Source organism: Anser anser (genome assembly GCF_964211835.1).
Source record: "Anser anser genome assembly, chromosome: 7".
NCBI lineage: Eukaryota > Metazoa > Chordata > Aves > Anseriformes > Anatidae > Anser > Anser anser.
Genome location: NC_139727.1, coordinates 13,919,519 through 13,933,491, shown reverse-complemented (window position 1 = coordinate 13,933,491; position 13,973 = coordinate 13,919,519). Strand labels below are relative to the sequence as shown.

The window sequence follows — 13,973 nt, the reverse complement described above, 5'->3', positions numbered from 1 at the left end:
GCAGGAGCGAGGGGCGGCCGCCTCCTCGCTGCCAGCCCCTGCCCCACAAGAGCACACAGCGCTGAGGACGGCCAGCCGTGGTATCGATGCTCTCCGTGAAGGAGTTCTGACGCGGGTTTTATGGAGGGAGAAATAATCTATCTTAATATTTACCCTGGTTACAGCTGCGGTTGCTAGTGAAAACGTAAAGAAAACAGCATTTGTTTCTACTGAAGTTCTTACAGACAGGAAGGTATTTTATCTTATTTTACCACACATTACTTATGTTCACTTAGCAGCTTGCTGTTAATGCTGGGTGAGATTCTGCCCTGGGTTAACTGGTGAAAAACCTGAGTAACAGCCACTGGAGCGCATAGAGTTATTTTGGATTTACGCCACTGTAAGTGAGACAGAATGTGACCCCTTATCAGTGCCTTTTTGCTTTGAGTATACAAATATTTTATGCATTTCAATGAGTGACAGAATGCAAAACTTGCAAATATTTATTTTTAGATGTATGGGGAAAAAGCAATTAGAGCTAAAAATGTTAAGAATGAAGAAATCACTTAACAGAAGCAATTATGTTGGGCATATAAACAGCTCTGCCTTCAGACATTTTATTCAAATGCTGCAGAGCACACTAGAAAATATCAATTGTTTAAAAAAACTGCAAGTATTTTTTCACAACCGAAAAATCAATCATTATAAACAACATCTGGGGATCATTAATATCTTACTCTACAGTTGAATTAACAAAATAAGAAAGAGATCTGACTGGAATCCAGAACATTTCCAGATTTTCTTTTTCAAGCTAAAAGCTTATGTTTGCAGAGGTGGGGTGTGAGGGAGGAGGAAATGTACGTTTATCTATCTACATTGTATATAGCACCATTATGCATTAATCATTACTTCCCCTCCAGCTATGTCCTGTTTTTGTTTTGAGAGTTAAAATCTGAAATATTTAGCTAAGCCACTCTACCCAGGACCTAGGAAAAGATTTGCATATTTTTCAGACTGTTGGAGATGCCACCGTAAAGACCCATCTAAGGAGGTCCCAAGTACCCACACTAATAAAAAGCCTCCATGCTCTTCCAATCACATTTTTAAATGCTTAAATGTTCTAGTATTAGCAGAGGAGCAGTAACAGCAATCCCACTCTAATATCACATTTTTGTTAAGGTACCCTGAAAGCATCTCTCTGGAAACTTTAAAAAATGGTACTGAGGAAAGGGTAGAGGTAAAAAGGGGGGTTCACAGCTTCTGAGTGTGTTTTAAAGGTCTACAGGATACCTTTTCCTCTTCCTGGAGAAAAAGCAAGCTTCCACCTCCGCTATGTCAGTGTAGATGCCGTGGAAGGCGAGATCTAGCCGGGCGTGGTGTTAGACCAGCCCAACCCTGCAACTCGTCCCGGCTGTCCCCAGGTGCCCATCCCTGTGCAGGAGACGTGTGGTGCAGGAGGCCCTGAGGCCCCCGTGCATGAGGAGTCCACTGCCCAAGCCCCCAGCCTGTGGACAGCACTACGGGGGCCCTGCCCACGCAGTCCTGGTCAAAGGTGCAAGAAAGTGTGGGACATCAGAACCGTACCCCTGAACTGGTACTAGTCATGCCAAGATCTATTGTCCACATTAAACACAGACTTCTGCAACATGCTCTTAGGTGAACGCACCAGACCCAGACCTCTGGTGCTGCCTGTGAATGAGCACACAGCAACATAAAGAGGACATGATTCAGAGCAGTGTCCAGCTCATGGCGTTCTTCCCAAGCCTTTGATGAACACGGAAACATGAATATCTCCTCTCCCAGTATGCACCCAGTTTTGTACATTATCAAAGATTTGTTCCTAGAAACACATTAACAAACAAACACAAACCTCTTCCACTGTTGAGTTACCTCATGCTGGATGCTGATCTCAAAAGGTAAAAGGTGAAGGACTCATGGCACATTGATGGGAATCTAGTTAATCACAGCTAATGCTAGCTGATTAAACATTCCCATGACCTGAAAAATTACCATAAACTTAAGTGATAAAACATTATCTTCTAGCCACTTTTGGAGACTAAATGTTGAGCTTGCTGGACTCAGTATAGCTGCTCTGTTCTTCCAAAGAATGAAAGCTGGCCATGTGAAACTGATACCAATTCTGGCTAAATTAACTTGTGACCTATTCTTGATCATTAAAACGTAGTCATGAGCTACATTGATGAAAACACCGACAGAGATTTGAGGCAGCAGATGGATACAAACTAAGGAAATCCTGAAAGGAAGGAATATTGCCATGCCAACCTTCTGGACAAGTGATCACCTAACATGATAGGAGAAGATTAGAAGACCTGAGATTAGAAAACCTGGAATCAGAGGAAGCTCTTGTTGGCTTTGCTGAATTTCATTGGTATAAATTATCCTGCAGGTAGCCAAAATAATCAATAGCGAAAATGCTGACACTTTACCTCAGCTGAAAAACATTAAATAAAAAAACAGCCCTTCAGTCTTAAGCATGATTTTTATACTAGAGCTGGTTTAAAAGCAAACGCCAACTTTGACTCACACAAATAAAGAATGTCACCAACAGGAAAACTGTATTTCATTAGACTAGAAACATTCCACTCCCCTCCTCCCCCCCCTTTTTGTTTTTTGTTTTTAACTTTCATACCCTGCCAGGGTTTTGTTTTGTTATGTTTTTTCCCCTAAACAGCTTATCTTATCTAGGAGTCACAAAATTCTGTAAGCTAAGATGTATAATGAGAGCAAAGACAAAATTTCATCTACACCAAGAATAAGGGTACCACTCTATATGTAGTAGTTGGGGGGAGGGGGGCACATCACTTATCCCTAAAAAGTCCCCTCTTCTTTGTAGCCCTGTCCTGCCATGGTTTCCCTGGTCAATGATAAGAAAGAAGGTAATTCCTGAAATCATCAGCCCCGAAACCCCAAAGGCTGGGTACATCATGGCTCACTCCTAATCATTCCCTGCCCACCTGGGCAGTGAGAGAATCTGTTTTCTGCACTGTTCTGTAGAGAGATCCAAGCTGGTGAAGGTTTTGTTCTGTTTTTGTTGAGGTGGTGGTGGCATTTTTTGTTTGTTTTTATTTTTTAAATTGAGATGATTTTTCCCAATGTAAGCAATATACTGTTCGTTTTTTTTTCTAGGGGGAAGGGGGAGAGAAGGCAAGTGGGAACTGCTGTGCCTTTACACATCATTAACACAATGAGAAGTTTCTCTCTGTATTGCTCTTCTTATGGCAAAATGAAGAAGTTTCATTTTTCAGAGGAAAAAATGATATTAATACCACAGCAGGCTGCAGTTCTCTCGCTTTTTGGTATGAAATATTTTATAAAAAAACTGGCCTTTATAGGCAAAAATAAAACTTTTAACCTTCTTTTGGGGGTGAACAAGTGTTTACAGCACCCCAGGGACCAAACAGCTTTTTTAACGGCATATTGGACCCAGCTTGCTATAAAAGTAATCCAGGATGATTTAAAAATTACCAAATATATTTAAAAAAAAGAGAAGAAATAAAGTATTCAGTTTTCCCTCACACCCCTGTTTATACAACACGCAACCCCATGCTCACAGAACCAAAGACAGGCTTCTGGTTCATCTTTAGCAGGCAGGATTTATAATATTTATCCAGCAAAACACCATGACAAATCTTTCTGTGCTGGGTTTTCAGCTGGTGAGGCTGATGAAACTGCAGAAATCCACCACCACCTGAGCATACGACCATCCTGCTTCCAAGGTGCACGTCTGTTTTCGCAGGACCATGCATCCCCCAGGCTGGGGGCAAGTGGAAGTCCTGCCGACAGACGAATCTGTGTGCTCACTGGCTGCAGGGGTACACTTGGTGGCGCAGCCCACAGCTGGGTGGAAGAAGCCGCGCTCACTGATGTGCCCTGGAAGTCAGTCCCTGCAGCAGTGCAGGTACAAGGCTGGCAGAAGGCCAAGTCACCTTTTTTGGACAGACAAACACAGAGAGGACGTGTGCTGCTCTAGCAACAACTTTGCGCACTGATTTCTGGCCAGGAGCCCTCAAGTACATCTTCTGGACACCATACAGGCAGCTTTGCCTTCGGCTACATCTCTTTGGACTATAACAAAACTATTAGAACCCCGATTTTTTCATTCCTTCGCTCTTGCAGCATGTATGACCACACGGCAAATGCTGGTAAATTATATGCATTTACAGAAGTTATGCCACAACAGTAACCCCAGTGGCTGATAAATCAAATGAACTTTGAAAAACGTCTTTAACGATGATCTCAAGTTGAAGAGAAACTAATTGTTCAGCTGCTATATATTCTTGGTATTTTAAGGGAGCAGGGGAATGAGGAAATAGTGTTTGATTTTTTTCACATGTCAATTAATACGAGCAGTTAGGTAAAGGAACACGAAGTCTAGTCTGCACAGGGAAATAAAACGAGGCCACCAAGAGCACCGACACTGTTTGGTCACCGCCGGATGGAGCGCCAGGGCTCCCCACAGCCCACCGCGTACTGGTGGCACTGCCAGCCAGGGCTCGAGCCTTCCTGCGCCTGTTGACTGTGGACAGCTTGGCTCCCACCTTCTGTGCGGGTTCAGAACATCAGAGCTCTTGTTCCCAGCCTGCAACACCAGCGTTTTGTTATCCAGCTGGAAACCAAGCCACGGGAGAAGCAGAGAAGGACACACGAGAAACTCAGACACGAATACTCCTGTCCAAACCACTAAGGCACATGCCATACAGCAGCAGACACACGGGAGACATGCAGACACAGGTAGATGCTCCAAGTTTCCCGCACCCTTGGCAGTGCTGAAGCCAGAGGTGAAGCTTCCTGCAGCCCTAACCCTTGGAAGGAGCTCTGTGGAAATAAAGAGGCCATCCACATGGGACTGCACAAAGCATCAAGGCCTGAAGTGGCTCACAGATCTCTTCCAGCCATGTCTGCGGGAGCTGACAGGCAGCTTCTTCATATCTTCACTACTTAAAAAAGAGAAAACTCCCACAGCAAAAACCCAGAACTTTTCACCTTAACTACTGTCAACAAAATTTGATTTTCATTCCTCATTTCCTGCTTTATTTGTTTTTTGTTAACCTCCACAGAATGGGGAAAAAAAAGGGGGGGGGAGCGAGAAGGAGTCAGAGCAGAACAAAATGTTTTTGTTATAAAGGTATAATAAAAGTGGGGATAATACTTCCTGGAAAAACATTTCTCTCTATTAGAACTGCCTAACAAGAACAACAGCTTACACGCTGTGGTGAATGGGGCTCTTTGTAAAGGTATTTCTGGCGTCTCCCTTGTTACATGCTGTATCTACTGCATGGTGTGCCAATGCTCAGAGAAGGTGCAGCACCTTACCATACAGAAACGCTCCTGGAGAAACCCTGCAACCACAGCAGATGTCTTAGGTTCTCACAAAGACTTTCATAAGCCATACTGTCCCAAATTTTGTTCTTGCTTTAGAGTTTGGAGAATTTCAGGTGATGGGGAAATACACGTGGTCAGATCTTTTTCCTTCTGCACGCTTCTTTCATTTGCGAGGTAAGAAATAGCCAAGCCCCGCAAATTAAATGTGTCTGGATCTCTTTATAAGCACCTTTTAAGAATTTTAGTCACATTTCTGTAATCTGGTCTCCCCCTCAGATTTGACTGATAAATACCAGTGCCTCAGAGTAATCCATTTATCTACTGTACCACCCTGCCTCTGTTTAGATCTAGCAGTCATCACTTCCTACACGTGACATCAATCTACATGATATCAATGTAAACTGTTTGTATAACGAAGTGTTGTACATTTTATTGTCCTGCCAGCGAAGAAAAGGATAAAATAGCACTTTGCCTGTTGCCTTCAACAAAGGTAGTATAATTGACACCATACATTCTGCAATATAGAAGCAGAACCATACATTGGCCAGTTTTTTCCTTCCTAGCACAGCAGGGCTTGCAAATTTTACCACATCATTATTTTCATAAAAAATACTTTTAAAGAGTAGTACATTTTTGTTTTTATAGGCATTGAAAAAAATCTGCTTCTTAAACCAAACTAAATTTTAAATACACATTATTAATTTCTATGGCAAAGATTTCTGTGGCTCTGGTTTGATAATGAGATAATTGCCTTGCAAAGGTCAACAGAATGGCATAGTTAGCTTTCAGAGACTGAACAAAGCACTTGCTATGGTTCACTAAGCGTAGTTTCTGTATCACTCCACATCTCTTTGATTCATCTATTACTAATATTCCATGATACACTTACATTATGGATCCAACTATTTCAACAAACCTGTAATCAAGGAATGACCCTGAATAAAATACTCTGCGGAAAACAGATGGTACGCTCATCAAACGCCTTCAAGCCTAAAATAACCTTTCCTATATGAGAAGGATAGTCAATTAAAACTGAACTTTATATTCTGTGCTGAAGCTCAGAGTAAATAAAAATCAACACGATACTATTGTGTTATTGGACCAAACTTCCAGGACACTTCATTCATTTTTTTCCACCACACCCACTCCTAAGAGGAACCAACACTTTTATTCATAGTTCATTCAAAGCCTGTAATGTTTTGTGTAAGTGGACTTGACAATTTGGGCCCAATTCTGCAAAAGCTTGACACCACAAAATTAAAACTATTAACAGTAGCAATGTGCTCCAGCACCAACACTGCGGGAGGGCAGATCTCCTGCCTTCTGGAGGCTTATCAGTGCACGGTGCAGCAGAAGATCAGTCCCACACCGCCCCAGAAGATGCCTCAGTTCCACCTGTTGGGCTGGTGTTTCTCTCTGGCACACACACCAAAGGCCCGGACTGGGCATAAATTAGCAGCCACCTTGCTAAGGTCAGGAAGATGGGGAGATTACTGTCCCATCACAGGCATTGTTGAGTCCCTTCCCTCTCACTCATGTTATCGTATGTTAAATGCATAAACCAAAATGGTCTCTCGGGAAGCCCCCCAAGAGCTTCCTTGTGGAGATGTACGGATCTCACACAGCAAAGACATAGCCCACCGCCACGCATGCAGGCTGCTAGCATTAGCTGCAGCGCTCATCCATCTGGTGATACTGGTAATAAAACTTGATTCTTACAGCATAGCTACATAGCTGAAGAAATTACACCAGCCCATTACTGGAGCTGCCCTGTGTGTGTGCAGAATATGCACTCTGCCACATGCTCAGCAGCACACCCTCTGCACTTGGGTTGACTTAACAAAGCAAAACAAAAGTGTTAAATCACCTGGCAGCTATCGGAGGCACATCTTGCAGCCCTCTCTCCCAGCTGTGCGGGGCTGTGTACTCCTCTGGAGCGGCAGACTATTCTCTGCACCCTTTGAATTAAGAGGTCACCTCCCAGAAGTGCCTCTGCACTCGGAAAATCAAGCTCCTAACACTGGCAAAACCCCTACTGAAAAAGCCCGTCTTCCAGGAAGGCCAGAAACACACAATCTATAGCTGACATTTGCTCAGGGCCCTGGGAGCATACGCGCAGTTGATGAGCGCTGTGCAGCAGCAGTGGGACACGCAGGGAGTCTCTCCTGTTTTGCATTTGTTAGCATACTGCACCAACAATGACTTTAAAAAAACAATACACGTTGTAAAGTTTTTGCAAAGACACAGGCTATAGGCTAATGGTTAAGGTAGATGGATTTCAAATCCAGACAATGGATCCTTTCACTTACACTGAGTAACTGTGCTCTACCCTTGTAACATTATCTTTGATTGTGATAAACTAAAGTTGCAATACTGAGATCACTAGCAGTTAGAAGCCTTCAGTCTCAGAGGAAAGAGCACATTTAGACTTAACATTTCAAACATAAATAGCACTGGTTCACTTTAAAGGAATCACATTTTCCCCTTGGAAATCAGTGGACACTTAAGAAGAAAAACGTCTTCACTTCTGAGAAAAAGAAAATATATGTAAAGTGACTTACCAAACTCATCACATATGCTTTCATTTTCTATAAGAGTTGGATGATCAAATGTATCCCGACAGTAGAAGATTTGGGGGTTCTTGCTTGTTACTGCAATGCCACCCAGGGCTAGAACAAACTCATCTGTTAGTATTGAAGAAGGCTTGTCCTGAATGCGCTTTAGCATGGAACGATATCGACAGTACTGTGGGTAGCTGAGAATTAGCAGGTTTGAATCTTCATCATCTTCACCTGGAAGACGAAAAAGGAAAAAAAATACTATGTCAGAAAAATACAAAAGAAGGTTGTTACTCAAGCAGCTCAGAAAACCCATGGCCCATTAATTCATTCTTTTCTCAAGACCTGTGTTTCATAGCACGGTGATTTAAAAAAAAACAAAGGTTAAAAATAGAAATTTTAGAATAAGTTTATTGAAACAGTTTCTTCTCTAGCTTTCTGTCCAGTTCTGCCACGCTTACCCACCAGGACTCTACCTGATCAAGTAAGGGAGCACCACTCTGCACAAGCTGGCCAATGGCCGGGATCAAAGCAATCGCCATACTTTGCCAACTTGGCTGCTTTGATAGAAATATTATCTGTCATTCTTACTCAGGTCTCTATACAACACCACTGAACTCATGTTTATACCACCTAGCACCTTTTAAAAATAATAACAAACAAGCCCCAGAGAGCACAGCTGCTAATGCTCCTTTGAAGTGCCTGGTACTGGCAACCATGGCGGGCCCCGGGCCGGGGAGGTGGGCTGATCTGACCTGGGCAGTGATGCGAAGCTGCCCCAACAGGTGGAAGTAACTTTCCTCACGTTAATTGCAAATGCAGTTAAGGCTCAATAAAACACCTACGGAGCTCAATGAGCAAAAGGAATTTCCAAGCAGCTCAGACTGTTGAAAGGTAGGCTCAAAATGCAAAGCAATCCCGAGCTCACTCCTTTCCATTCCCCTGAGTTTTAAATGATATTAGGCATAAAGGTGGCAGATTCTGAACTATCACAATCAAGTTTCATCATATGATAACCAGCAGGAAACCTAACAGCAAAAAAACAGAGATGCAAACATGAGAAATTATTCATTTGCAGGTATGCAGCCAGTACTTAACAGCACTTCTTTTTATGCTCATTTATCTCCTCAGGTGGGGTAACTGAACATGCCTTTCCCTGCATGCCAATGAAGACAAAGCAAGAGTATGCAGCTTATGTTTTCTGCTCTACTCTGATTACTGAATAACTCAGCTATTTCTTCTGTCAGAGACAAAAGGTCTAATATTTAATCCCATTACTAATACTGAAATCATCCTTCTTCCCCTTAAAGTAAAAATCTCTTCAGATATTGAAAGAAATGTCAGATCAGTTCTCCCCAGCTAAATACGATGGCACAGCGCATCTTGATTTGTGTGAGGCGATGGAAATGTTGACACATAAAAGGCTGAATTTTCAGAAGTCTCTGGAAGCAGATAGATCGCCTAGAATGTCACCGCCGCAGACTGCAGTGCATTCAGCACAGCAGAGGGACTCGGGAAGCCCTGCTTGCACAAGCACAGCTCCCGAAAGCCATCGCTTTTAAAAATTCAGAACTTTGCCCACCACCCGGCGGTAGGTGGGGAGATCAAACAACTTGTGTAAAAAAGTAAAAGTAACGCGGCTTGGTAAACAGCATCTACATTACTTTTCTGAGAAAATAAAATTGACGGCTCCCATGCTCCTTTTGGTCAATAAGGCTGTGGCCACGCTTTGTTTTCAGCAAGTATCCCATGAGCCTACAAAGCAGCATGACCGAAGGAACTGCTCCTGGGATTAAGACAGTCTCTTCTTTATTAGGGAACTCTAAAATCAGATCAGGAAAACTGTTCTAGGAATTAACAAGCACATGATCCATCCTTTAGCTCCTTTGAGAGTTTCATACACGCCTGCCTGACAGTTATTACTACTTTATACCTTCGTGTAGATAGTGGTGAGCTGAATCTGTTGATCTGACAGCACTTCTCTCATGCCAGGATGTGGTCAGCTTTTTAAACAGGGTGTATATAAATGCACGTCCCACGTGCCTTTGTAGTAAACCATTAGTTTCTAGACAAATGTGCTGTAAGTCCCTGCACAGAATTATACAAACTTCCTATCCCTGACAACTAACATCTTAACTCAAACCCACGGCATAAATTAAAATCACATCATTTTTTACAGGATCACTCTTACACATGCTTGTGCAACTCCAATGAGTACTTTATGATGAATTTTTTACTTCCCTTATTCACTCCAGGTTCAACAGAAATCTCTAAGAATGAATAAAGGCTGAATAAACTTAAGATTTGCTTAGTGAAAGACAAACAGTGTTCCTGGAACAAAGACTTTTTTTCTCAACCACACCCACACAAGAAAAATCAAAGTAGACCAATCCCTAATAAAATGCAAGCCCAAAGAAGAAGTATTTTTCTTCTAGCAAAATCTAACACGTCATTTAATGGTGGGCTTAGTGTATACTGCTGAATATTTTTGATACATGTGATCAGAAGGAGTTTACTCTTAGGAGGAGGAGAGATTGAACATCGATCGCATTCCATTAAAATCCAGAAAAGCAATGTAATTTTTCAAAACACTTAACTGAGGTCTTAGAAAACCATGATGCTGTATTTCTGAATCTCATTCTAGCATCAGTAGAGAGAACAAGGTAAAAGATAATACCTACAGTATGCTGCTTGTAAGATTCCACTGAAATTACTCTAATCCCATGCTTATACCATAATTACTTGTTTTAATAACCCCCTCCGATGTCAATTTTTCATTTACTTGTATGTTTCGGAGCTGAAAACAGAGTAGCTGTAATTACAATGCGAGGTTCCGCCCCTGCGTTACGAACATTGCCTATATATGCACAGATGTAATCCAACAGTTTCCTTTGTGAGGGGTAAAGAGAGCTGGGATTTGGCACAGCCTGGCATTTATGTTGGATTACATGTTCTTCAAGTTGTCTTTGTAAGTAAGAGATGCATGAAATGCCAAACACAATGAATCTATGCAAGAACTGACTTTTCAAATCAGCACAACCATTTTTAATATGTAATGCAAGACAATTAAAAGCCCCAAAAGAAGAAAAGCCTGCTAAAAGCACGAATTCCTAACAAATCCATCTAGAGCCAGAACTATTTACAGAGAGAACAGAGAAATACAAAAATGTAACTCAGCTTTTTGTTTGCTTGTTTCGGAAACATCAGACTACAATGTTATTGCTAACCGCCATAATCTACTCTCAACATCAGTAAGCATTTTTTTCTTTAAAAAGACCTTCACACCAGGATTTTATAGAGCTTGATGGAAAAACTATGCATGTTCCTTCCTGTACCTAATTACCTCAACTGCAAAATCTGCCAAGTATTTTGCCCTTTAGTTCTTTTAATCGTATTAGTGCAAATGCATTTGGGTGCCAACAGAAACAAACATTTAGAGATTTTTGCTTAAAAGACTCCAAATATGCATTCGGCTCGTGCTAGAAAAGCAGACGCTCCACTTCTTCCCAGAAAGCAGAGAGTTATTTCTTCAGAAGAAATATGAATTTGAGCCTCTTGTAAGACTAAATGTCTAGTTTCAACCCAATTTAAGTAAAATAATGTCAATATGAACTGCTCTCACAATGATTTATGCTACCTTCTGTTACTTTATTACATTAGACATTCCTTTCTCGAAGCTTTATACTTTTCGCTGTGCTCCTAGCAACCACATAAAGGCTGAGCAGCAACTTTACGCACTTGGCACAGCTCCAGGCTCGCCTGTTATTGATAATTATATTGAAGTTTCAATTTAATTGCTACTCTGTTGTGACACAGAATATTTTTTGTAATTAGGCATTTCCCATTTTCTGTCCATTCATTTTTTGTGTTACTGAAAATGATTTTTTTTCCCCAGAAAACATAAGCAGAACAATGATGCAGATAAGAGGACGTACATCTGTTACTATCATTACCAACACTGCAATGTGAAGAAAAAAAAATTTAGAGGGAAAAAAATTGTGAATATAATTTCTCGGAAGGTAATTTTCTTTTCAGTTTAAGTGCTCTTATTCTTCTTCCAGTTACTCAATGATTTCCTGTTCTAATTACAAGACATTATACAGAAAGTCATTTTTAAAAAGGAAATGTACTAGAACAGGAGACTAAATAGCGTCATTTGCTTGCTGTGGTTTGAAATTCCAAACTTTTGCATCTATTTCATCAATTCTCCATTCTACCTTGCTGCAATATATTCTGCCACAGATCTACCATCTCTTCCAAGGCAGTTAACACAAATGTATACATCAAAGACGAAAACACACTTGCAGTTAAACTGCAGGCGAAAGAGAAAATGTATGTATCTTTCTTTTTTTCTCTACTCACTGTAGTTGTTAAGTTGGAGGCAAGCCAAGCCTAGGAGTGGAAAATATTAAAAGTAAAAAAAGAAAAAAAAAAGAAGAAAGGTTGATTAAAAAGCGAGAGAAGAGATATTCAGTTCTAAATCTAAATGAATAAGCCACAAACTATTTCATAAAAACATACTGTGACGTAAATTACACATCAGTATTGCACTGTTGTGGTTATTTTGAGAAATGGCTTGTACTGTAAGTCAGCTGGTAAAACCCCACCCTTAATGATTTTGTAATTCTCCATACAGCAATCAACTGGAGCAGTCATGAAATTGCCAAGAAGGAAAACAGACAGAGCTGTAGAGAGTTTGTAATAAAAAGATAATGTACTTTTAACATAACAGAAGTAGAAGATTGGTTTTATTAACTAAAAAAACTACTTAAAAGGTCCCAGGCTTGCCATTTGTTTTGATAAATGTTAACACAGATCTTCATAAGATAAGCAATGGAAGTATCAGGGGAACCGGATAAAATGGGACAATGCTTTGGTGTGTGGGTAGCAAATTGAGCAAGGGAGTTATTTGGAATATATAGCAAAAATGAAGGAAGCAGCAGTGCTGTGTCCATCAGGCTTCCCTCCTGCTCGCAGTAGGAGCTGCTCTGCCTTCTTCCATTACGCTCAGTTACTAAGGGGGCGTCCCAGAGGATGCACAGATCATAATTAGTTTATCACTGCCTGCATGCGTGGCGTTGGCCATACCATCAATATGCAGCCGGCACAGAGGGAAGGGACGGTGCATCTGGATGTCCGGAGGGACTGGGATGGCGAGGGGTAGCGGAGATGCATGAGCACAGGCAGGACCCCCAGGCCAGGAGGGTGCCTTGACCATTGCAGAGCAGTGGTCAGGTCCTGTTGCTCCCCCAGACCTGGAAAGAGGCCAGGGCCTCAGCAACCCAGTGGTGCACCCACGATGGGACTCGTTTCATTTCCTAACACAGCTCTAGTTGACGACAGATGTGCAGATCCCTCTCTAGTCAGACAGATCTCCTTACAACCTGCTGTTCTGTAAGGTGTGGATCACTTCACTCTCTGGAGTTGCTACTGCCTCATCTCCAGTGACAACTAGCTCAGTTTCGGGGCTTAACCTGCAGATCTAATGAGTGACATGAATTACGACGATGTGCCAACGCAGTCTGTCCTGTGCCAAAGCAATGGTCCAAACCCATGCTAGATCATCGCCTCGCAGCAGATACACTCGCCATCAAGATATGAAAAGGTTGCCCTCATCTGCGTTAACAGACTTTGGCTCTTCCAGCTGTTCAGACAGGACCCGATTCTCCTTCCTTCCCGTTCTGCACCTTTGGCCAGGACTTTCCGCAGCACGGGAACAAGGGGAGACGAGATGAAGATGCACACAGCTGACCCCTCCAAGCCAAAAACCGCAGGCCAGACGGGCGCATCTAAAACCTGCCTGGTCCAGTAACACCCCACGGGGGCACAGCACAGCCTGCCAGCAGGCAGAACGAACTTAGGGCACTACTGCCTAAAAAACCTGACCACCTCAAAAATTCCAAGAGCAACAGAAACAGCAGAACAATGAAAAAGTAACTAGAAGGAGGAAGAAGAAACTCGGTCTTTATGACCTAAAAACCTTTAAGAGGAATCTTGAAATGAGAACACCTTCCCGTATCGCCCCCCAGTCACAGCCTGCCATATACTCCCAGTTCATCACCCAGGTAGCTGCAGCTGGCCGAGAAGCAACGC

General features: G+C 42.2%; 1 protein-coding gene across 3 annotated transcripts in view; it reads right to left on the bottom strand.

Annotated features, from left to right (window-relative positions):
- ARID5B (AT-rich interaction domain 5B) overlaps positions 1-13,973 on the bottom strand; it is a 116,543-nt gene that overhangs the window by 64,283 nt on the left and 38,287 nt on the right. For all 3 annotated transcript variants that reach the window (XM_083843938.1, XM_083843939.1, XM_083843937.1), the window contains one exon: positions 7,884-8,114. In XM_083843938.1, coding sequence (XP_083700064.1) covers positions 7,884-8,114 — 231 coding nt within the window. The remainder of the gene's footprint in view (positions 1-7,883; positions 8,115-13,973) is intronic.